This window comes from Chiloscyllium plagiosum, chromosome 12 (assembly GCF_004010195.1).
Source record: "Chiloscyllium plagiosum isolate BGI_BamShark_2017 chromosome 12, ASM401019v2, whole genome shotgun sequence".
In the NCBI taxonomy this organism is placed as follows: domain Eukaryota; kingdom Metazoa; phylum Chordata; class Chondrichthyes; order Orectolobiformes; family Hemiscylliidae; genus Chiloscyllium; species Chiloscyllium plagiosum.
In genome coordinates, this window is record NC_057721.1 from 50,639,441 (window position 1) to 50,664,307 (window position 24,867).

The window sequence follows — 24,867 nt, forward strand, 5'->3', positions numbered from 1 at the left end:
TTAGAATGAGTGTGTGTAAGGGGAGGGGGGATTGTGTAGGGGGAAGGGGTGTGTGTGTGTAAAGGAGGAGGAGGAGGAGGAAGACGGTGTGCCGGGGGTGGGGGAGGGGTGTAGAGACTCAGGAGCTGTGAGTAACAGAAGCCTAGTTTTCTGTGGCTTCTTTCTGCAATCGTTTTACTCACAGGAGAATGAGAGTGTGGAATCGTTTAAAATATGCATGGCGGGCTACTGGGATAGAATCTTCTTGCTGGCATTTGGTAAGGGATCGTGTTTGATGAATGGTAAAGTTCTTGGTCTTATATTCGATTGCGGTAATTTGACCTTTCTTCCCCTGTTAGTTACTGCCTTTGCTGTGAGGCTATTGTATGTCGTGTAGTGAGATTGAAAATCAGTTGAGCCTGGTGTAGATTCACGGTTTTACCCTCTAAGTGTCTGCTGGTTATTTACCGTGAAGTCTAAAAGATCACTTTTTCGTTTTGGGTCAGGTTTTTCTCCATAGATTTTTGCATTGTATGGCTGCAGCTGCCAGTTTGCGCTGGCGATTACAAAGGCAATCTCGACCCAATAATTGTTTTGATACCACACCCAATGCTGCGATCGTTCTAAGTGGCATAATTAAAGCTAATTAGAAGTTTTTTTTCATATAACTGTGTCCTGCATAGAATGCTAGAAACAACACATTGACAACCACATAGGTTTACATGTTGACTTTGTATTTTACAGTTTGCACTTACAATAATTCAGAGTACACTTTAGAATGTGATGAAATTCTCAGGCTGATCAATTAGCTATAGTGTTGCAGCAGCACCTCAATTCTTATACCATCTTAAACGTAAGTTTCTTTAAAGCTGTATGTAATTGTACAATGATGGTGCAACATTAAGCAATTTGACTTATTGTGTCTATGCTGGCAAGAAAGAGCTATCCATATGCCACATTCTAACTCTTTGTTTTGCTTGTTGTACTTTAAGACAATAAGATGTAAGAATAGAAGTAGGCCATTCAGCCCGTTGAGACTGCTCCATCATTCAATGAGATTATGGCTGATCTTTTAATCTTCAACTTCACTTTCCTGCCTTTTCCCTATAACCTTTGATTCCCTTACATTGAATTAACCTTAACCTTGATTAAAAATCTGTGTCTTAACCTCGACAGGCCTGTGCAGTATTCCACAGATTCATTACCCTCAGAAGAAATTCCTCATCACTGTCATAAATGTGCAATCTATATTCTGTGATTATACCCACTGGTAAATAGTCTCTTCCAGATGTAGAAACAACCTATCCATATCTACCCTGTAAGTCCCCTAAGAATCTTGTATGTTTCAACTAGGTTTCCTATCATTCTTCTAATATCTAATGAGTACAGGCCCAACCTATTCTTTGTTCCTCAGAAGACAGTCCCACCATATCTGATATCCATGTAGTGAACATTTTCTGTTCTATCTGCAATGCCAGTATATTTTCCTTTAGATCAAGGGCAAACTGTTCACAATATTTACCTGTGGTGTGACGCACTACAAACATCAAGGTGTACAAGGACTTGTGCAGGAAACTGTTGAAGTAGAAGATCACTCTCACTGAATGGCAGTACAGGAATTCCTACTCCTATTTCTTTATTATGATTAATTACTTTTACCAATTACTCTAAGTCTGTGTTCTTCTCTACTGAGGAAAATTAGTCCTTTCAAATTTTATAAACATCATTAAATCTTCTCTTTTCTCTTATCCAAAACAAATCACCCATCTAAACCTTCCCTCTTAGATAAAATGTCCAATTCTTAACAACATTTTGTAAATCTCCTCTGTAACCTAGCTAGTGTGGATATACCCTCCTTGGAATTTGGTAACCAAAAGTGCACATATTGTAAAGCATTAATTAGGCCATAGCCAGAGTTCAGTTCTCGAATTACATCTCTGCTTGTACTTTAACCTCTCAGATGATAATAGAATGTTGTATACGCTTTATTCGTTTTATCTATGTATCCTGCTGTTTTCAAGGATATGTGGATGTGCATTCCTAGGTCCCGCTGTTCTTCTGGACTTCTCCAGAATCCTGCTATTTCCCTGCTATGTTTGCCATCCCAAATGCATTGCGCCTCAGTTCTCAAGACATAAATCCATTGTTCTGTAAACATAACCAGTTCATTCATACCTTCCTGTATAGACAGAGAGGGCGAAATTGAGAGACAATGAGTCCTCAATTCCTGGATTGAGTTCAAGAGAATTTTCTACAGAAGTAGAAATATCCTGTAGTCCATAGCTTTCATTTGCATTATCAACCACAAAGCCAGTTTTCATGTAAAATGCAAACTTTTCAAACACATGTTCAAAGTCTAAATATTTATCACAAAAAGAAAGTGACTATGTATTGAGACCTGCACACCATCGCTGGAAATGGCCTTCCAGGTGGAGATCTTGTCTACTCGCTGGCTGATTCATTTGCTGCAATCTATTGGTAATGGGTTGAAGGGTTACGGAGAGAAGGTAGGAAAATTGGGGTAAGGACCATATCAGCCATGATTGAATGACAGAGCAGACTCAATGGGCTGAATGGCCTAATTCTGCTCCTACACCTTATTTGCTTGACTGGCACTGGAGGTAATATGGAGTTATTCAACAATGAGTCAGTGGATTCGCTTGAGCCCCTCCAAATGATCACTCATCCCCAAATAATGGAGCTCTAGGTGTTGGTTGTAGGACATTTGTATTGTTGCACTAAGGTCTGGCTCAAAGGTAGAAGACAGAGGCTGGTGGTGGAGGGTTGTTTTTCAGACTGAAGACCAGTGGAGTGCCACAAGGATCAGTGCTGGGTCCACTACTTTTCATCATTTATATAAATGATTTGGATGTGAGCATAAGAGGTATAGTTAGTACGTTTGCTGGTGACACCAAAATTGGAGGTGTAGTGGACAGTGAAGAAGGTTACGTCAGATTACAATGGGATCTTGATCAGATGGGCCAATGGGCTGAGAAGTGGCAGATGGAGTTTAATTTAGATAAATGCGCGGTGTTGCATTTTGGGAAAGCAAATCTTAGCAGGACTTATACACTTAATGGTAATATCCTAGGGAGTGTTGCTGAACAAAGAGATCTTGGAGTGCAGGTTCATAGCTCCTTGAAAGTGGAGTCGCAGGTAGATAGGATAGTGAAGAAGGTGTTTGGTATGCTTTCCTTTATTGGTCAGAGTATTGAGTACAGGAGTTGGGAGGTCATGTTGCGGCTGGACAGGATATGTTGGAATGTTGCTTGCAATTCTGATCTCCTTCCTATGAGACTTGAAAGGGTTCAGAAAAGATTTACAAGGATGTTGCCAGGATTGGAGGATTCGGGCTATAGGGAGAGGTTGAATATGCTAGGGCTGTTTTCCCTGGAGTGTTGGAGGCTGAGGGGTGACATTATAGAAGTTTATAAAATCATCAGGGGCATGGATAAGGTAAATAGACAAAGCTTTTTCATTGGGGTGGAGGAGTCCAGAACTAGAGGGCATAGGTTTAGGGTGAGAGGGGAAAGATATAAAAGAGACTTAAGGGGCAACCTTTTCATGCTGAGGGTGGCATGTGTATGGAATGAGCTGCCAGAGGAAATGGTGGAGGCTAGTAGAATTGCAGCATTTAAAAGGATTCAGGATAGGTATATGATTAGGAAGGTTTTGGAGGGATATGGGCCAGGTGGGACTAGATTGAGTTGGGATATCTGGTTGGCATGGATGAGTTGGACCGAAGGGTCTGTTACTGTGCTGTACATCTCTATGACTATATCTAGTCAGTTTTTCTGGATATTCGGACCTTATGCATGGGTGAGCATTTCGATCACCATTGTCTGGGCTAAGTCCACTGAATCCTCAATGTGCTCACATAAGAGTACCTAGTATCTTTCCTGTCCTATGTAATTAATTATAGTTAATTTATTAAAGTCTTCCCATAAATTTATCTGTGAAACTTTATAAAACTGCTGGGTTGAACAGGCTGACCAAGGAGTTCCAGGATATCTTGGCAAAAAACTATGCAGAAGACCTGAGTAAAATCTAGTGTCGAGGGAGACACTCTTTCCTTGGAGCAGGGCTACTGTTGTTCCTCTGCCAAAAGGAAGGATGTCTGCCCTCCTGAATAATTGGGGTAACACAGATCGCTTCTCAAATGCGATTACAGGTTCGCTGGCCTGGATTTTGCTGTCAACAGCAAGGCAACATCCCTTGCTCCTGGCCTCAAAGAAAGCTTCTCCAACAGTCTCCTAATCAGAATTCTGATTTCTGATCTTTCTGATGAAAGATCATCTTGACCCTGAACTGTTAATTCTGCTTATTTCGACAGGTGCTACCTGTCTGCTGAATATATCCAAGGTGTTTTGTTTTTACTGTAAGTTTTTTTTAGTGATTGATCTATTTCTACTCAGAGATCCCTTTGTTTCTCTATCCCACTAACACTCTAACCTTCTAAGTTACAAGTGCCCTGCCCATTCTTCCTATGAAAATGTACTGTCTCATATTTTTCTGTTGAATTTCATTTGCTCATTCAACAAAGTTTACTGAGATGTTCTTGTTGCATTTCTCCTCTACATTGATCATCAACTCACCCTTGCCCACCAGCCTGGTTGTCGTTTACAAATTTAGAAAGTACCTTTTATTACAGTGTCCATGCCATTAGTTTCGATTTGTGGAAAGCAGTGGCACCAGCACTGATCCTTGTGGAGCACCACTTGCATCTGCCACTCTGAATAAGTGCCCTTTACTACAACTCTGTGCTTTCTTGAAGTCAGTTAGCAATTCGTTCTGCCACTGGTCACCAACTCCTTATTCTATAACCTATTAGTTTATAACGGCACCTTTATCCAAGTTCTTGTTAAACACCAGATACATTAAATCTACTACAATGCCATTGCCTGCTCTGTTGCTTTTAAAAAAAAAATCAGTGAGATTGATCAAATAAGATTTTACATTCAATGGTGACTATGAAGTTAGTGCACTATTTTGGGGAAAAAAAACCCAGCTAGTCTTCATTCAACAGTAACTTAGACTAGAAGATGAACAAAGTATGAGTGGAAGCTCCCACCAAATCGTGGTTGCAAGAATGTTAGCAGCTTGCAGGAAGCTCAACAACATTCTTGAGGAGAGCAGACTCACTGATTGTATTGGATTTTTCAATTACATTGTACATGCCTGAGCATTTAGTTGTTGTAAGTTTCAGTATTACCAGACCATTTGGACTGTTGTGTGTAAAATTCCTGTCATTACCGTTTTCAGTTTGTGTTTTCTTTTAAGCCTCAGAAAAGAAGCAATAGGGTATTCATGTGCATTGAACAATGTCAATGTTTTCAGTTTAAGAGAACTGGAGAAACATGCAAAAGTTATAATGATTTGATTATAATTAGATTCAAAATATCTGAATAGGATTATATAACAAATATAACAAAAAATTCAGAGACATTTACCCTTGAATGAGCAATTGTCCATTTTTCTTTCAGTAATCCATCCTATGTCTGGCTTTGAAATTTATGCAAAATCAGAAATGATCGTGGAAAATGGGACAGATGTCAGATTGTCATGTACATTTAAATCAAACCAGGTTGACCAAAGGACTTTGTCGGTTTATTGGAGTTTCAAACCAGGAACTGGTGGGAAAGATCAGCTTGTGAGTAATAGACCTGGTATTTCAATGAGTCGGAACTGTATTATAATGTCAACATCCTCTTTTAACTTACCCAATTCTTTAATTTGTGTTTTCTTTTAAATCACCATGGAATTATCAGTTCTGAGATAGTTCAAAGGAGCATGTAGGAGTTGAAGAGATATCTTCTTAAGAACATAAGTAACTTGGAGCAGGAATGGACCGTGTAGCCCATTAAGCCTGATCTTCCATTTGATACAACCATGGCTGATCTTCACTTTTCTTCACCTTCTCATTTCCTGAAGGATCAAACATTTGTCTATCACAGCCTTAATTGTTTTCGGTGATGGTGCAGCCATATATCTCTAGAGTAGAGAAATCCAAAGGTTGACATTCTTTTGGATGAACAAGTTTCTCAGCTCAGTCCTAAGTGATTAATCCTTTATCCTGAGATGGTGCTGCTGTGTTCTAGATTTCGTAGCAAGGGGAAACAACTTGTTTCTACCCTCTGAAGCCTCTTTGTGTTTTGTGTGTTTCGATAAGTTGTTCTGCTAAACTCCAGGGAATATAGCTCCAATTTCCTCAGCCGAGAACATCACTTTCATCCCAGATAACAATCAAGTGAGCCTTTACCGTACAATTTCCATTTAAACTACACTCTTCATTAAGTAGACCAAAAGTACTCAATATTTTAGGTGTAGTCGGCAGCACGGTGGCTCAGTGGTTAGCACTGCAGCCTCACAGTACCAGGGATCCGGGTTTGATTCCAGCCTCAGGGGGACTATCTGTATGAAGTTTGCACATTCTCCCTGTGTCTGCGTGGGTTTCCTCCGGGTGCTCCGGTTTCCTTCCACAATCCAAAGGTGTGCATGTCAAGTGAATTGGCCATGCTAAATTGCCCATAGTGTTGGGTGCATTGGCCAGGGGTAAAGATCGGGTAGGGGAATGGGCCTGGGTGGGTTACTGTTGGGAGGGTCGGTGTGGACTTGTTGGGCTGAAGGGCCTGTTTCCATACTGTAGAGATTCTCGTCCCAACAAAACCCTGCATGATTACAGCAGGACTTCCTATATGCTTGCTGTACCTGTGTCCTAATTTTGTGTCCAAACTTTAAGTACACCATAAGACATAGAAGCAGAAGTAAGGCCATTCAGCCCACCGGGCCTGCTCCGCCATTCAGTCATGGCTGATAAGTTTCTCAGACCCATTCTCCAGCTTTCTCTCTGTAACCCTTGATGGCCTTGATACTCAAGAACCTATCTATCTGTTTTAAGTACACTCAATGACCTGGCCTCCACAGCCTTCTGTGGCAATGAATTCTATAGATTCACCACTCTCTGGATGAAGAAGTTTCTCCTTATCTCTGTTCTAAAAGGTAGGGTGTGCGCTCAGGTCCTAGTCTGTCCGACCAATGGAAACATCTTCCCAACATCCACTCTGTCCAGCCAATTCACTATTTTGTAAGTTTCAATTAGATTCCCCCCACCCCCCTTTATCCTTCTAAATTCCATTGAATATAAACATAGAATCCTTAATTGTTCTCCATATGTTAGCTTTTCATTCCTGGGACCATTCTTGTGAACGCAGTAGGAAATTTTTTCCGTTAGGCGAGGAGACTAGGACCCGTGGACACAGCCTTAGAATTAGAGGGGGTAAATTCAGAACAGAAATGCGGAGACATTTCTTCAGCCAGAGAGTGGTGGGCCTGTGGAATTCATTGCCGCGGAGTGCAGTGGAGGTCGGGACGCTAAATGTCTTCAAGGCAGAGATTGATAAATTCTTGATGTCACAAGGAATTAAGGGGTACGGGGAGAATGCGGGTAAGTGGAGTTGAAATGCCCATCAGCTGTGATTGAATGGTGGAGTGGACTCGATGGGCCGAATGGCCTTACTTCCACTCCTATGTCTTATGGTCTTATGCTGCAGGGCTGGTACATTCTTCCTGAAATATAGTGCCTGAAACTCAATCTCTAAATGTGGTCTGACCAGAGCCTTATAGAGCCTCAGAAGTAGATACATTCCTACTTTTCTATTTAAGTCCTCTGAAAGTAAATGCCCTCATTGCAATTGACTTTGTAACTACTGACTCAACCTGCAAGTTTACCTTGAGAGAATCCTGGACTAGAAATCCCAAGTCTCTTTGCACTTCAGACTTCTGAATTTTCTCCCCATTTCAAAAAGAGTCCATGCCTTTATGCCAGAGCTTTCCTGAATACCATACTTAGTTTGATTTAGTTTGACTTCAGTTCAGAAGATTAAAGTTTTCAGTTTGAGAGAACAGTCATCCCAGTAGAAAGATATAAGTTTGTGTGTCCCCAAGCTGAGAGAGTTTTGCAAAGAAATTTCATTTTGCTAACATTTTGAAGAGAGCTTTTCAAACGTTCCCTCTATCATAAAGTGAAAAGTGAGGAAATTTGTTGATGATTATACAATATTCAACAACATTTGTGACTTGTCAGATACTGAATTAGTCCATATCTAAAATCAGCAAGACCTGGACAATTTTCAGGCTTGGCCTGACAAATAGCTATGACATTCAGGCCACTCAAGTGCCAAGCAATGCCCATTTGAACTTAAGAATACAAAAATTAGGAGAGGAGTACAAAATTCAGCACCTTGAGCCTACTCCACTATTCAATACAGTCTTGACTGATCTCACCTCAGCCTCAATTTGACTTTACTGCCCGCTCTCCATAACCTTTCAACCTCTTGCTAATTTAAAATCTGTCCATCTCCTCAAATTGAGTCAATATTCCAGCATCCACTACACTCTGGGGTAGTGAATTGCACAGATTCATGACCCTCCTGAGAGAAGTAATTTCTCTAATCTGTTTTAATCTGTTACCCATTGTGCTAAAACTACAACCTTTTGTTGTACATTGCTCCACAAGAGGAAACATCCTTTTTACGTCCACTTTGGCAGTCCACTTTAGCATTTTGTATACCTCCATTAGATTGTCTCTCATTCTTCTAAACTCTAGAGAGCATAGGCTTAAACTATTCAATATCTCTTTGTAAGACAAACCCCTGTTTTCAGAAATCAATCTAGTGAACCACCTCTCAACTGCCTACAGTGCAACTCCTCAAGTAAGTAAGAGTCTAACCGTCATCTCTTGACATTCAGTGGAATTACCAAGACTGAAGTCTCCATTGTCAACATCCTGGTGGATACCATTCAGCAGAATCTGAACTGGACTAGCCATCTAAATGCAATGGCTACAAGATATGGACAAGGAAATTACAAGCAGTCAGTCTAACCTTGATGGTAGGGAAGCTGTTAAAAGGAATTCTAAGGTACAGAGTATATTTGCGCTTGACGAGATTAATCAGGGAAAGTAAGCATGGATTTGTTAAGGGATGGTCATGATTAGCAAATTTGATCAGTTGTTTTCAGGAGATAACGAGGAGTGTTGATGACAGTAATGCATTCAGTGTGGTTTACATGGATTTCAGCAAGGCCTTCGTTAAAAACCGTCGTGACAGATTGGTCAGAGTCAATGGAATCCAAGAGAAGGTGGCATATTGGAACCAAAATTGGCTGAATAGCAGAAAGCAAAAGATGATGGCAGAGGAATGTTTCTTGTGACTGGAAATCTGTAGGCCTCAGTTTTGGGGTCCCTGGTATTTGTAGTAGGCATTAAGGACGATGATTTAAATATAGGGAGTATGATGGTGAAGTTAATGGATGATGCAAAACTTGGTACAATGGTAAATAGTGAGGAGGATAACCATAAACTGCAGGAGGATATTGGTTGACTAGGAAGAGTAGTAGCAAATGGAATTCAATCCGTTAAAGTGTGAAGTAATGCACTTGAGAAAGGTGAACAAGGCAAGGCATTGCATGACAAATGGTAGACCCTGGAAAGTACTGACAATTAGAGGGATCTTGGTGTATGTATCCACAGTTTCCTGAAGGTAGTAGGTTAAGAAGGTGTCAGGATAGTTGTCTTTATTAGCTAAATGACAGAATACAAAAGCAAGGAACTAAAGAAAACACCGATTGGGCCACAACTGGGGTAGTGCATGCAGTTCTGGCAGTCTTATTAATGGGAAGGATGTCATTTTATTAGAGAGGGTACAGAGAAGATTTATTAGGGTGCTGCCTGGGCTGGGGAATCTCCAGTTTGAGGAAAGATTGAATAAAATCATAGACTTATAGAGATGTACAGCGTGGAAACAGACATTTGGTCCAATTCGTCTATGCCGACCAGATATCCCAACCCAATTTAGTCCCACCTGCCAGCACCTGGCCCATATCCCACCAAACCCTTCCTATAGGCTGGGATTGTTTTCCTCGGAGCTGTGAAAGTTGAGATGGGATCTGACAGGGGTATATATGATTAAGGGGTATAGGTATGACGGATTGAAAGGCATTCTTTCATTAGTAGATGGTTCAATAACTTGGCTGTATAGATTTAGGGTAAGAAGTAGAAGGCTAAGACAATATTTCTTTTTCCACTGAGGGTTCAGTGAATCTGGAATTTCCTGCCTAAAAGGGTAGTAAAGCCAGGAACTGTTGTAATATTTAAGAGTTATTTAGATATTCAGTTGCATTATCATAGGGTACAGAGCTATAGCCAGCAACGGGAAAATGGGATTAGTGTAGTCAGATCTGTGTTGACCAGGTTGTATTAGTGTAGTACATTAATCATGGCTCGCTTTAATCTTAATTAAAGTAAAATTGGCAAAGGTAGGCACAAGGAAGAGCTTATCATATGTATTCAGGACAATTTCTTGTATTAAAGAGTCATCTAGACTCGAAACATTCGCTTGCTTTCTTTCAATGGATGCTGCCTGACCCGTTGTGATATTCAGTGGTTTTTGCTTCCTGTATCAGTGTGTTATAGATCCAACCAGGTTCAATTTTGTTTTGGAATTGGTAATGTGTAATGAGGAAATTTTAATAAATGACCTCGGTGTAAAAGTTACCCTTATAGGGAACAGTGACCATAACCAGATAGAACTTAGCATTCAGTGTGAGAGTAAAAAACTTGGGTCAGAAATAAGTATGCTAAACCTAAATAAGGGTAATTGCATAGGGATGAGGGCAGCATTGGCTGGAGTGGACTGGGAAAGGAGTTTATCAGAAAAGACAGATGTGGAACAATGACAAATGTAAATGGTCCATGACTCACAGCAAACAAACATCCTCAAACGGGATATAAAATTGCCATCGTCCCAGAGGACCACAGAATTGCTCTCACATTAAAATCATTACCAGTCATCTCTCTCTAATCTGAGGGTCACCATATTTCAGGCAAGGGGCAAGGCTGAGAAGGCAGGACTTGTATGGTGGCCTCAACAGTACAGGAATTGAACCCACATTGTCAGCATTGCTCTGCATCACACACTAACCATCTAGCCAACTGAGCTAACATCCAAATAGATAAACTGACCATGGTTAACTAAAAGGCAACAAAATGACCCACGAAAGGGAGAAAATAAACTGATAGCAAACTAGCAAGCAATATATAAATGGACAGTCAGCTTCTTGAAACATAAAACTAAAGGGAGAGTGGCCAAAGTGAACATGGTTGGAGAATTAATAGGAAACCAAGAAATGGCAGAGGATTTGAGTAAGTACTTTTCACCATTGTTATGGTACAGCACATTAATTGCATCCCAAAACTACTAAATAATCAAGAAGCAAAACAGGGAGAGGAAACAAATGCAGTAACTATCACTAGAGAAAAGGGCTAAAGGTCAGTAGGTTACTTGGACCTGATGGGTTGCATCTTGGGATCTTGAAGGAATTAGCTACAGAGATAGTGGATGCATTCGGAATCATCCAACATTCCTTTGATTCCGGAAAGGACCCAGAGGACTAGAAAACTGCCATTGTAATACAATTAAAAATCACACAACACCAGGTTATAGTCCAAAAGGTTTCATTGGAACCACCTTCATCAGGTAGCTAGTGAGGCAGGATCACATGACACAGAACTTATAGTAAAAGATCAAAGTGTTTTACAACTGATGTGATGTTTTGAACAAACCTAAATTGCTGTTAAGTCTTAATCACTTAGAATGTGTTGCAGGTTTGATTAATATGTAAATCCCAGACGTCTTCCAAGTCACATTCCTGAGATAACTTAAGGTTTTATTAAAAGAAAAATGATATCTCAGCTCAGACAATCCATTAAAGATGTGGGGTTAGATGAAGGAGCAGTGCTCTGAAAGCTTGTACTTCCAAATAGATCTGTTAGACTATCACCTGGTGTTGTGTGATTTTTAACTATGTCGTCCAGTCCAAACTGGCATCTCCACATCATTGTAACACTGACAATTCAAAAAGGGAGGCAGTGGTATTCAGGACAAAGTCAAATGTAGTGAAAGCTTCTTGAAAGATGGAACACCCAAGAGGCTGAATGACCAATTTATTCAACCTGACTTGTCTCCATTTTTGATGCTCCAGTGCCAAGTAAAATAATTATTTGCTTTCACACTTCTCTCTGCTCCCTTTTAATTGCAAGGGACAGAGACTTAAAAGGAAAGGATATGTCCAACAACTGTTTTTGCCATGTATCACCAGAAGTGCTTAGATCATAGAAAGCACTATCTGATCCTCCTTTCGTTTGTTAGCTGCTATTACTATCATTATTACTATGTCACTGGGCTAAATTTCCTCTAAGGTCCCAGATTTCCTAACCCTGAATGTCATATAGGTGTTGTTTTTCTCCCATCATCCCTCAGCCCCTCTCTAAACTCATCTTTTCCATGAAAGTCACCTCATCCAGCCTCAACTATATTTCCAAAAAACTGCTGCCACCCAACATGACCACTTAAGACTCCAGATTAACTGATTGTCCTAGACCAATTATCACCCTGCCCTAGCCATGCTGAAAAGCCAACACTTGCCTTAAAGTCCTTATGAATTATTGCCCCATCTCCAACCACTTTAACCTCTCTAAAGTACTTCCAAACCTGTGATTTGTTTTCAGAATTCCATGTTTGAATCATTTTCAGTTAGGTTTCTGAAATGGCCTTAGCAAATTCACAAATGATATATGCTGCCTTTGACATGTTTGAACACACTGCCCTCCATTATGCTCCCATAGTTTTGATTTTTTGTAACCAGTAGGAGCAATCTCTCAAGCCCATTCAGAGTCTTGTACATTTGAATGAGATCATCTCTTATCCTTCTAAACTGCAGAGAATGTAGAACCAATTTACTCTGCCTAGAACAACTCTCCTATGCCAGGGACCTATTTACTGAAGCTTCCCTATATCACCTCCAGTGCAAGTATAACCTTAGCAAGTTCCATTCACTGTAACTTTTGTCCCTCTCTACCTCTAAGTTCCACCAGCTCCCCAGCCCTCCAAAATATCTAAACTCCTTTAATTCTAGTTTGTTGATTCTTGATTTGAATCACTCCATTGTTGGTGGCAGTGCCTTGAATCACTTCAGCCTTGAACTGAGGAATTCTCTCCTTACAACTTTCCTATGATGCTCCTAAACATGCATCTTTTCTAATTAAATGTTTCATCATTTGACCCAATATCTCCTTATCTGGCTCTGTGTCATTTGTTTTATAATGCTTCTGTGAGAATGCTTTGTGTTTTTATGACATTAGAAGCACTGTAAAATATAAATTATCATTTTATGGGTCACGTTAGTCTGATTCTGTTTTTACATGCAGCTGCTTACATAATTACTGATTGAATGTCACTTGATTTTTCATCATGTGATGAGAGTTCTTGAGCCAAGGTCAGAGGCCATTCCACACAGCACACAGATCTTATACAAGTGCCTGTTGGCATCCATGTGACTGGCACTCTGAGGAACAGTACTTGTTCTGAGATTTGTAAACAAGGAGAGAACTGCTGTTCCATAAGTTCATGCAACCAATGAGAACTTCTACCTCCTTATAACTACTCCAGAATGAATTTTCTCTTGTTCTTGAAGAATGCTAAACTGCTTGTTAAGTAAGCTTTGGAAAGTTAGGTATTCCATGTCATTTATTATACATTTGGTCTCTGAGTACCTTCACTTTGTAACCATTGAAAATTGAATATAAAACTCAACAATTGTTTATTGAAGATTTATTGATAAGATAATTGATTAATGAATAATATTTTTGAAATGTGACTTCATCCATTCTATCTTTTTGGACAGATATTATATTATTTAGCAGGACAATCCAAGTCTCAATTTCCTGACCGCATTGCTTGGGACGGTAACATCAACAAGAGCGATGTTTCCATTATTATAAAGAATATTGATTTTAAAGATAATGGAACTTATACCTGTCAAGTGATTAATCCATTTGACTACAGTAAGACTGCTGCAGAAATTCTCTTGAGTGTTGTTGAACAAGGTGAGCAAAAAATATCAAGTCATTTTTAATATTTCCTTCCTGAATGTTAATGTTTATGTGGACTCAACACAAATTGTGGCATATTGGAGGTGCTGAGTTATTAAATCCATAATCCTGCCTGCTCAACTGGACATATTGAAGAAAATCTTATTTATCTTTTAGAGGAAGAGCTATAAATCCTTCCATGTAGGATACTACAGATATTGGAAACATTAATTAAAAATGTAACCTCAGTCATCATTTGAGAGAACAAAAATGTTGATGTTTGGGGAATAATCTGGATCTGAAATGGCACTGTCTATTCTCTTCGCTGATGCTGCTTTGGCTTGCTGTACAATTGTTGCACATAAGAACAAAAGAAATAGGAGGAGGAAAAGTAGTTTATTAAGCCCTAAAACCTGCCCTGCCACCCTAGAAGAAGAAAGTGAGTACTGCAGATGCTGGAGAGTCAGAAAAATGTGTTGCTGGAAAAGCACAGCTGGTCAAGCAGCATCCAAGGAGCAGGAGAGTTGACGTTTTGGGCAGAAGCTCTTCATCAGGAAAGTGGAGGGGGGAGGAGGATGAGAAATAAATGTGGGGGTGGGCTAAGGTAGGTGGGAAGGTAATAGGTGGATACAGGTGGGGGGGGTAATTGTAATAGGTTGGTGCGGAGAGTGGAGCACATAGGTGGGAAAGAAGATGGACAGGTCAAGAGGGTGGCACTGAGTTAGAGAGTTGGACCTGGGATGAAGTTAGGGGAGTGGAGATTTGGGAACTCGTGAAGTCAATGTTAATGCCGTGTGGTTGAAGGGTCCCATGGCAGAAGATGAGGCATTCTTCCACCAGTTGGTGGTGGCTTTGATTTGGTGGTGGAGGCGACCCAGGACTTCCACATCCTTGGGGGAATGGGAGGGTGAGTTGAAGTGGTTGGCCACAGGGCGGTGGGGTTGTTTGGTGCGTGTCCCCCAGATATATTCCCTGAAATGTTCCGAGTTGGCGTTCTATCTCCCTGATGTAAAAGAGACCACATCAAGAGCAATGGACACAGTAGATGAGGTGGGTGTATGTGCAGGAAAATCTCTGCTGGATGTGAAAAGATCCTTTGGGGCTTTGGATGGAGGTGAGGAGGAGGTGTGGGTGCAGGTTTTACACCTCATGCAGTGTCAAGGGAAGCTGCCTGGTATGGAGGGTGTGTTAGTGGGGAGGCATGGACCTAACAAGGGAGTTGGGAAGGGAATGGTCTCTGTGGAATACAGATAGAGGGGAGGGAAATAGATCTCTGGTGGTGGGACCTGACTGTAGGTGGAAAAAATGGCTGAGGATAATGAGCTGTATCCGGAGATTAGTGGGGTGGAAGACGAGAACTAGGGTGTTCGATCCTTGTTGCGGTTAAAGGAGTGGTTTTGAGGGCCAAGGTGCAGGAAGTGGTGGAGATGCACTGGAGGCCATTGTTGATCACGTGTGGCTGATCTGCCCCAGGCCTCAACTCCTCTTTCCTGCCAGCTGTTCATGCCCCCTTAGCTTATTGATTTTTGTTTTTCATAAATCTATATGCCTCCTCTTTAAATGCTTTCAGTGATCTAATCTCTACAAGTATCTGGGGTAGAGAATTGTAGATATTTACTATCCTTCAGGAGAATAAATTGTTTTGCATCTCAATATTAAATGAGTGTTTCCTTATTCTATAACCATGTCTCCTATTTTGAGATTCCTCCACTAGTGGAAACATTTTCTCAAAATCTAGTCTGTTAAGCCCCTCAGAATCTTATGTTTCAGTAAGATCAACCCTCATTTTTCTAAATTCAGATCTGTAAACTTTTCTAAAGGCTCAACCTGTTTAGCTGTCCTCAATAACTCAATCCATTCAACACAGAAGCCAACCTAGAGAATCTCTTTTTGAACTGCCTCCAATCCTTTCCTAAATACTCTATACTGTACTCCAGGTGCAATCTCACCAAAACCCTGTATAGTCCTAACAAAATTCTCCTATTTTTAAAACCTAAAATACATTAATTCTGACTGTCTGCCTTCTGTGTGTGGATCAAAATTCCGTCTACGCTAATGCATTACCCTCAATACCATGAGCTCCTGTCTCGTAGCACCTTATCACATGCCAAATGGAAATCCAAAATTATTACATCCATCAGTTCCCCTTTATCAACTCTGCTTATTACACCCTCAATCAGCTTGAGCAGATTTTTGAATGTGATTTTCCTTTCATGAAACTCTACTGAATCTGATTGCATTAAGCTTTACTAAATATCTGCTATGTCTTCCTTCATAATGGACCCTAGCATTTTCCCAGCAACAGACATTCAGCTGACTGGCCTGTAGTGTATTGTTTTCTGTCAACCTGGCTTCTTGAACAGGGGTGTTGCATTAGCAATTTTCCAATCCACTGGAACCATTCGAAAATCCAATGAGTTCAGGAATATTTCAACAATTGCCATGTTCTATGTTTAGTGGAATTTGTGGTATTCTGTTTAAGATAACCCAAAATTCCTAATTGTATTGCTTGTGAGTGCACTTCAGCAGTAATTCTGTTCTTTGAAATGTGTTTGGGGAAACCCCAAAAATATTTTTAAAATCATTCAGATATAATTTTGTTCCTTTTTCCAGGTTCTTTACCCAAACATTCCATCATTACAGGTGCAGTCATCGGAGCAGTTGTAGGATTACTGCTAATTATTGGCGTTGTGTACTTTATCAAGAGAAAGAAAGATGGTCAACGGAATGCTTATATTAGGTAACTCTTTCTAAACTAAACATGAATAACAGCAAATGATAATATGTGAGTTCAGCATTGCAATTTGTTTTTCTTTTATGGAATATGGATGATGCTTGCTAGGTCATTTCAGAAAGTAATTAAGAGTCAGTTGTATTGGTGTGGGTCTGGAGTCACATCTCAGCCAGGCCAGGCAAAAAGTATTTTCCTTCCTTAGAGGAAATTATAAAAACCCCACCTTGTTTATTAATAAACAGTTTCTTGGACACCATCACTGAGATCAGCTTTCAATTCTAGATTCTATTAATTGAATTTAAATTCTACCAGCTGTAACAATGGGATATGATAACAGTGGCACCAGACTATGAACCAGAGCTACTGGATTACTAGTCCAGGAACATTTCCTGCTATGCTACCAGTTCCCCTTAAATAAGCAATTGAGCTTCTGTTTAAAACTGTGGCTGATTCCGATTAAATTGTGTGCATATCCAAATTTATTTTCTCTTGAACTTAAAATACTTGTAGCCAATATTTACTTATCCAATTTCTCACAATTAATCAACCTTTATATTTGCATTTTCAATTTCCAAGCCATCTTTACTTATTTGGAATCTGTGGCATGGAGTGTATACATATGCTCTGTTTTAACTCCATTTTGAGCAGTAGGCTAATGAAGAAAGTATATATAGCACTTTACAGTGGCTGACTTTAGATCATGATTATCAAAGCAAACTATGGTTGTTTCTCCCCATTTTCATAGGTAAGCATGTTAAAACCAATTCCAACAATCCTCACCCTTGTCTGAAATCTGCACAGAAGAAGAATGAAATCTGGAATCTTTCCTATCTATTTGGATCAGCAGATACATTTTTCATAATTAGGAAAAGCATCACCATGTATTTCTATTAAATTATACGATTAGCTCCTTTTCTTCTGTTTTTAAACCAAAGTAAATTTAAATTTTACCAGCTGTTATAGTTACTGGTTGCATAGAAACCATATATCAATGGAGCACTTGATGTATGCTTATTAATTAGTTTCAATCATTGCAACCAAAATATTGACCACAGCGTTCAAGAGTGGAATACTGAGTTCATTTCTGGTCTCCCTGGTATAGGAAGGATATTGTGAAATTTGAAAGGGTTCAGAAAAGGCTCACAAGGATGTTGCCAGGGTTGGAGAGTTTTTGAGCTATAGGGAGAGGCTGAATTGGCTGGGGTTGTTTTCCCTGGAGTGTTGTGGGCTGAGGGATGGCCTTATAAAGATTTATTGAGGGGCATAGATAGATTGAACAGCCAAGGTTTTTTTTCCCCAGAGTAGGGGGAGTCCTAATCTAGAGGTGAGGGGAAAGATTTAAAAGCAGCTTAAGGGGCAACTTTTTCACACACAGGGTGGTGCATGTATAGAATGAGCTGCCAGAGGAAGTGGTGGAGACTGGTACAATTACAACATCTGGATGGGTACATGAATAGGAATGGTTTAATAAGATATGGGCCAAATGTTGGCAAATGGAACTAGATTAGTTTAGGATATCTGGTCGGCATGGACCAAAAGGTCTGTAGCTGTGCTGTACATCTCAATGACTATGACTCTAAGTGAATGATAAACATGTATTGTGCACAAGTTTTAACTTCTAAGTTTACTTTGGCTGTAATCTGTCAAGGTTATTTTACTTTTTTTAAATGCACACAGTTAATATCAATCAAGATACCTGTAGAGATTCTCCTGAGGTGCATTCTCTCTCTAAGCTGTTTAGCTGTGCACATGCAATCAGGCTATCAACACTGTTCACACCATTGACTTCTGGTTCTGGAAGTTGCTGCCATGCACAGACCTCTAACAAGTTGGCAGGAACACTGTCCCTGAGTACTTGTGGAATTTAGTCAGCCAGGACCTGAGTCATAGCCTGTGGAAATCCCCAGGAATTGGATTAAATGATCTCATCCAGGTTGTGATAGAAGACACCACAGGTTGGTTCGATGAGTTGTGGAGTAGATGAATGGAGAAAGTGACGACTGCAGATGCTGAAGATCAGAGTCGAGAGTGTGGTACTGGAAAAGCACAACAGGTCAGGCAGCATCCGAGGATCAGGAGCATCAATGTTTCAGGCATAAGCCCTTCATCAGGAATGAGGCTTGTGGACCGGGGAGTTGAGAGATAAATGGGAGGGGGTTGGGGCTGGGGAGAAGGTAGCTAAGAAAGTGATAGGTGGATGAAGGTGATGGAGAAGCTGTTGGACAGGTCAGGAGGATGGTACTGAGTTGGAGGCTTGGGACTGGCATAATGTGGGGGGATGGGAAATTAGGAAACTGATGAAATCCACATTGATCCCATGTGGTTGCAGAGTCCCAAGGCAGAATATGAATGTCCTCCCTCCTGGCGTTGGGTCGTAACGTTTTGGCGGTGGAGGAAGTCCAGGACCTGCATGTCCTTGACAGGGTGGGAGGGGGAGTTAAAGTGTTCAGCTACAGAGCAGTGGGGTTGGTGGGTGCGGGCACCTCAGAGATGTTCGCGGAAACATCTCACACACAAGAAGGGGTTCTGTCTTCCAGGTGTACAGAAGAACACATTGGCTGCAACGGATTCAGTAGGTGACATTTGTAAAGGTACAGGTAAATTTCTGTCACATGTGGAAGGCTCCTTTGGGGCCTTGAACAGAGGGGAGTGGTGTGGGCACAGATTTTGCAATTCCTGCGGTGGCAGGGGAAGGTGCCGGGCATGGGCTGTGTGCTGGCAGTGGTCGTGGACCTGACGAGGGAGTTGTGGAGGGAATGGTCTCTCCGGAACACTGATAGGGGTAGGGAGGGAAATATTTCTCAGGTGGTGGGGTCTGTTCTCAGGTGGTGGGGTCTGTGGCGGAGGATGATGCGATGTATGTAGAGGTTTTTGATTAGATTACATTACAGTGTGGAAACAGGCCCTTCGGCCCAACAAGTCCCCACCGACCCACCGAAGCGCAACCCACCCATTCCCCTACATTTACCCCTTTACCTAACACTACGGGCATTTTAGCATGGCCAATTCACCTAACCTACACATCTTTGGACTGTGGGAGGAAACCGGAGCACCTGGAGGAAACCCACGCAGACACGGGGAGAATGTGCAAACTCCACACAGACAGTCGCCTGAGGCGGGAATTGAACCCGAGTCTCCGGCGCTGTGAGGCAGCAGTGCTAACCACTGAGCCACCGTTGGTCGGGGTGGAAGGTGAGGACCAGGGGGGTGCTGTCCTTGTTGCACTGGGAAGGGTGGGTTTCAAGGGCGGTGGTGCAGGAAGTAGAGGAGATACACTGGAGGGCATCGTCAACCACATGGGAAGGGAAATTGTGATCATGGAAGAAGGAGGCCATCTGGGATTTTCTAAGGTGGAATTGGTCATCCTGGGAACAGATGTGGCGAAGGCAGAGGAATTGGGAATAAGGGATGGTGTGTTTACAGGAGGTAGGGTGAAAGGAGGTGGCACCTAGGTAGCTGTGGGAGTTGGTGGGCTTGTAGTAGATGAATGGCAGAGTTCCTGCATTGGAAATGTGGGTGTGCATTTACTGCCTGCTTAGTCTCAAAACTTGCATAAGTCAAGGCTTTATGATTCTGTAATGAATAAGACCAGATTTGTGCTCCTCTTAGTTGGATTATCTGTTAAGCACATTGAAAGTTCATGTGACCACATGGCCCTTTTTTTGTTTAATTTCACAGAAACTACCTTAATACATAGGATGCATCTGTTGTATTGTACTGCTCTCTGGTCAGTATATTTCAATCCCATCAAGGAAGGCAACATTGCTTGACTTGATTGTGAGACAATAAATAATTTGAAAATAGGAGAACAATTGGAAGATAATGATGAAGAGAAAGTTCTAATCTAAGAATAGGACAGAATAGCACAATCAATGATAATAAGTGTTACAACTGATTCCAAAGGAGTGAAATAAATCTGTTCTTGTGCCACTCCTTGGCAGTTTAAACTGTGCAACTATATGTAGTGCTACCAGTCTTTAAAACTAATACTCAGCAATATACTCTGTGAAGTGTTATCTTAAAAGTACTTTGGCAAAGTAATAGGTAAGTTTCTAAAACAAAAATGATTTGCAGATTGTCCCAAATGTTGACATGTAGCCAAGCTCACTTTTCACACAAGGTGTTGATACCAATGTGTCTTCCTCAATCATTTACAGAGGGCTGACCTATTTTTACCTGGAGATAGTAGATTTCTGATTTTCCTTTAAGGTTGTTTGATTGCGACGATGAAAATTTCTATCTCTAGGTAGCCTCCACTTGGGGTGACGTGGTCTTCCTGTAGGTTTTTAAGTCAAACTTTGAGAGGGGTTTTGGAGAAAAGAGGGCAAAGGTTGTTGCTCCACCAAGTTAATCTCTGACTGTGTTCAAATCCAGATGCTTCTTCACACCCACAAACTGGGTCATGTGACCTCTCTGAAAGTATTGTAGACTCAAGTGACTCCAATCAAACAGCTTGTGTTCATTGTAAATGCAACATTTTCCCTACTGTAGCCAGTCCCTTTGCATTGCAAAATGTCTTACCCATATCTTGCCCTTTTTGGAAATGTCCAGTAAATGATATTCTAAATGAAATCTAGAACAGAATAACCTATTTATAATTTAAACAATATGGAATTTTAAGGTCTTGTGGCAAGATGGAAAATAATACCCACCTACAATGTACGAATGTGAAAGAAAATTGGATATTATGAGCAATGTAATTTTTATACTATTGCAACAGTGCCTGCGCTTGGATGATTTATGGCTTTTCGCCTATAATTTTATCTGTGCAAACATTTCCTGATCTTCACCATTTCATCAGGTAATCACATGCACAATCCAGGTGTTTACACATTGAGAAGGAATGATCTAGTGATGAAATATTTTCAGAAGTTGAATGTGGGTGGCACGGTGGCACAGTGGTTAGCACTGCTGCCTCACAGCGCCAGAGACCTGGGTTCAATTCCCGCCTCAGGCGACTGACTGTGTGGAGTTTGCACGTTCTCCCTGTGTCTGCGTGGGTTTCCTCCGGGTGCTCCAGTTTCCTCCCACAGTCACAAAGATGTGCAGGTTAGGTCAATTAGCCATGCTAAATTGCCCGTAGTGTTAGGTAAGGGGTACATGTAGGGGGTACATGTAGGGGTATGGGTGGGTTGCGCTTTGGCGGGGCGGTGTGGACTTGTTTCCATACTGTAAGTAATCTAATCTAATCTAATCTAATCTAAACAAATTTCATGTGTTGGTGTAAAGCTCGAGTTACCATGTGTAAAAAATTGGCAGCCATGGCAGACCCAATTCTCCTACCTCGCTTTCCTGCTATTCTGGACAATTTCTGATATTGTAGTATCCCATTTCTTCCCCATCTTGCTGTCAGAGTGAATAATGTACATTTCAAATTTTTTAAAGTCTATATAATGTCAAAGTATAGTCATTTAAATTGTCAGACAGTCCCACAATTTACCTTCTTAATTCATGTTTACTCTTGCTGTTCTTAACTGCTCTGCATTAGTGTGAACCAAGATTGTGACAGTGTTACACCTCTTGTGGCCTGAACCATGGCCTTTTTGATGTGTTTCCCTCCAATCTCTCAAAAGCCCTGTCAAGAAGCCCTGATATAGTCAGTTTTAAATTCACAGTAAAGTGAATACAGTGTTAATAGGACTCAATAAATTTTAAGTTATGCAGCATCTATTCACAATGCAAAAGGAGGAATAAACTGCATTTACATCAGCAGGAAACTATCTTAGTTAAGTAAAATCAATTTTCTGCTATACTGCAGGCTTCTTGCTATTGAGGTACAGGTGAGCATTTCAACTTAACACTCTCTCTAATTCATATGTCAAAGTGGATGTGTTGTCTTCATTCATAGAAGTGTGTGATGTATTGGACAAGAGTCGATTTACACTTGAGGTACGTGGGCATCACCTTCAGAGAGGAAAGGCACCACTGATTCCAAGAATTTGTAATAGAATTTAACCTGTTTGGTTTAAAACTATTACTGTTTGGCCAAACACACAGCAATACTGGACCTACATTAGGTATAGGTATAGAAATCCTTGTAGCATTATGAAATTGTTACACAATTTGAAGCATGTTACTAATGAAGGAAGTGTGCATTTTTAATCATGGATGGCATTTAAATTTACAATGCATGGTACCAGTATGTTACTATGAGATCATCTCAAAATTTTGCATTGCAGCTGTTCACTGCAGTTGTGATTAACTTTTATGACTAGGTTTCTTTTTAATAGTGAGAGTTTATTTTAGAAAATGGACACTGCTGTTGCAGCTGAATGCAGCAAAAATAAATAAAAGAATATTTTAAAAATAGCAAACTTTTGGTTAGATATTACTCTGGTATTCCTTAGCTCTTAATTAATAAATTAGAGCAAAATGTTGTTTTGTTGCTTTCAAGTGTTCCATCTAGACCAGCACTTCCTAATTTGGGGTTCAGGACCACAAGTTGAGTTACCAAATGGAACTTTTGGAGTTGCCAGTTCGGAGGCCACAGTGAAGCTCTGACCAAAGTATAGAACCCATATCCCTACTGTCACTGCCCTCAAAGGCCAACGCCCCTCTCTTGTATTTCTGAACACACCTCACTTTCACAGATCTCACTGAAGGGTCATGACAATGTTCAAGCCTCACTATGGGGTCGCACTGGAAAAATGTTCAGGTAACCCTGCTGTAAGCCATACAATTGCACAACAAACTGAATATTCCTACAGTCCTTTTTATCTACCATACCTACACAGCAGTTTAAAACAAAAAGGGACTGTGCACTTCCATACTTCCAAAAAACATCTTGACACATTTCCCTATTAACCTAAATGTGTTTTGTAATTCTTATCAATAGAGTCATGGTGGTCTGTAACACAGAAGAAGGCCCATCCCATCCATTCTGGTCAAATACTATAATCTAACTATTCTAATCCCATTTTCCAGCATTTGGCCATTGTCTTACACACTTGTAAAACCAAAGCATATATCTTGAAGCTGCTTAAATGTTCTTAGAGTTTCTGCCTCTACATCCTTTCAGGCAATGAGTTCCAAATTCCCACCACACTCTGGGTGAACATCCTCTCATCCCCTTTAAACCCCCTAATCCTTTGAAGTCTGTGGCTCCTGGTCATTGACCCCTCCACCAAGGAGAATAGTCTCTTCCTGTCCAACTTATCTATACCCCTATAATTTTACACATCTCAATCATGTCCCTCCTCAGTCTCCTCTGGTAATGGTATCATTTGACTAATATATTAATACAGATGCTTAGCCCCTCCGGGATGATCGTGTTGTGATTTTCTATTTTTGAATATTTTATTTTTCTCATGCTGTTCCTCTGATTTCTCTCACTCTTCCTCTTTTTCTCTTGCTCATTTTCACTTTAAACCATTCTAATTATCTGTCATTCTGACCATTAGATGAAATGCCATTAGAAAAGTGAAGCCTTTTACCTCTTGGAAAAGTGCAATAGTGATGGAATAGTGGTTTTGACTGAAGAACTCCCAACATTTTGATTATTAGGTCTTGAGTATTTTGGGAACATTTCAGCAGCATAGTCATTTATGGTTAGCTGTGCTGGAGATTTAAAATCTAGTTTAATTTGTCTGTTGAGCTATTATTTTCCTGACCAAGAACCCGTGACTTGCACAGTTTGGTGGGACCATGAGTAATACTGTGTATGTTTTAAAAGAGATTTTATTCCAAAGCTGTACTGAGTAGTAAAAAAGATGCCACTCGAGTTAGTAAGCAGTGTTCCTTTTGTATCTGACTGGACATGCAATCCAAAAGTTAGCATGCAAATAGTTGGTCCCTTCAATTTTGCTATGTGTGTCTATGTCATGTAAAAAATTGAAACAGTTGTGCATCTACCCCCTAAACAAAATAAAACTGCAAAAATTGATAATCAGAAACAAAAACAGAAATTGCCGGAAAAACTCAGTGGGTCTGGTAGCATCTGTAGAAAGCAAGCAGAGTTAACGTTCAGGTCTAGTGATCCTTCTTCAGAAAAGTTCTGAAGAAGGATCACTAGACCTAAAATGTTCACTCTGCTTGTTCTCTACACAGACTGGTGGAAAGAGAGGACTGCAGATGCTGGAGAATCAGAGTTGAAAAGTGTGGCACTGGAAAAGCACGGCAAGTCAGGCAGCATCCAAGGAGGAGAGTCGACATTTCAGGCATTAGCTCTTCATCAGAAATGTTGGTGGGGTGGGGGGGGGGGAGGGGGGGGGGTAGAGAAAGGGGGCTG

The 24,867-nt window shown here is 40.7% G+C and overlaps 1 protein-coding gene across 7 annotated transcripts in view; it reads left to right on the plus strand.

The window, feature by feature from the left end:
* The window catches only part of mpzl1l (myelin protein zero-like 1 like), a 50,382-nt gene that overhangs the window by 5,674 nt on the left and 19,841 nt on the right, over positions 1–24,867 (plus strand). For 4 of the 7 annotated variants that reach the window (XR_006313217.1, XM_043701036.1, XM_043701041.1 and 1 more), the window contains exons 1-4: positions 85–257; positions 5,463–5,629; positions 13,720–13,921; positions 16,520–16,646. Coding sequence is in view for 6 of the 7 variants with exons in the window: in XM_043701036.1 (XP_043556971.1) it covers positions 218–257; positions 5,463–5,629; positions 13,720–13,921; positions 16,520–16,646 (536 nt within the window). In the remaining variant the exon portion in view is untranslated. Of the gene's footprint in view, positions 1–84; positions 258–673; positions 833–5,462; positions 5,630–13,719; positions 13,922–16,519; positions 16,647–24,867 lie in introns of those variants that run through there. The other 3 variants (XM_043701037.1, XM_043701039.1, XM_043701038.1) reach the window with 3 other exon arrangements.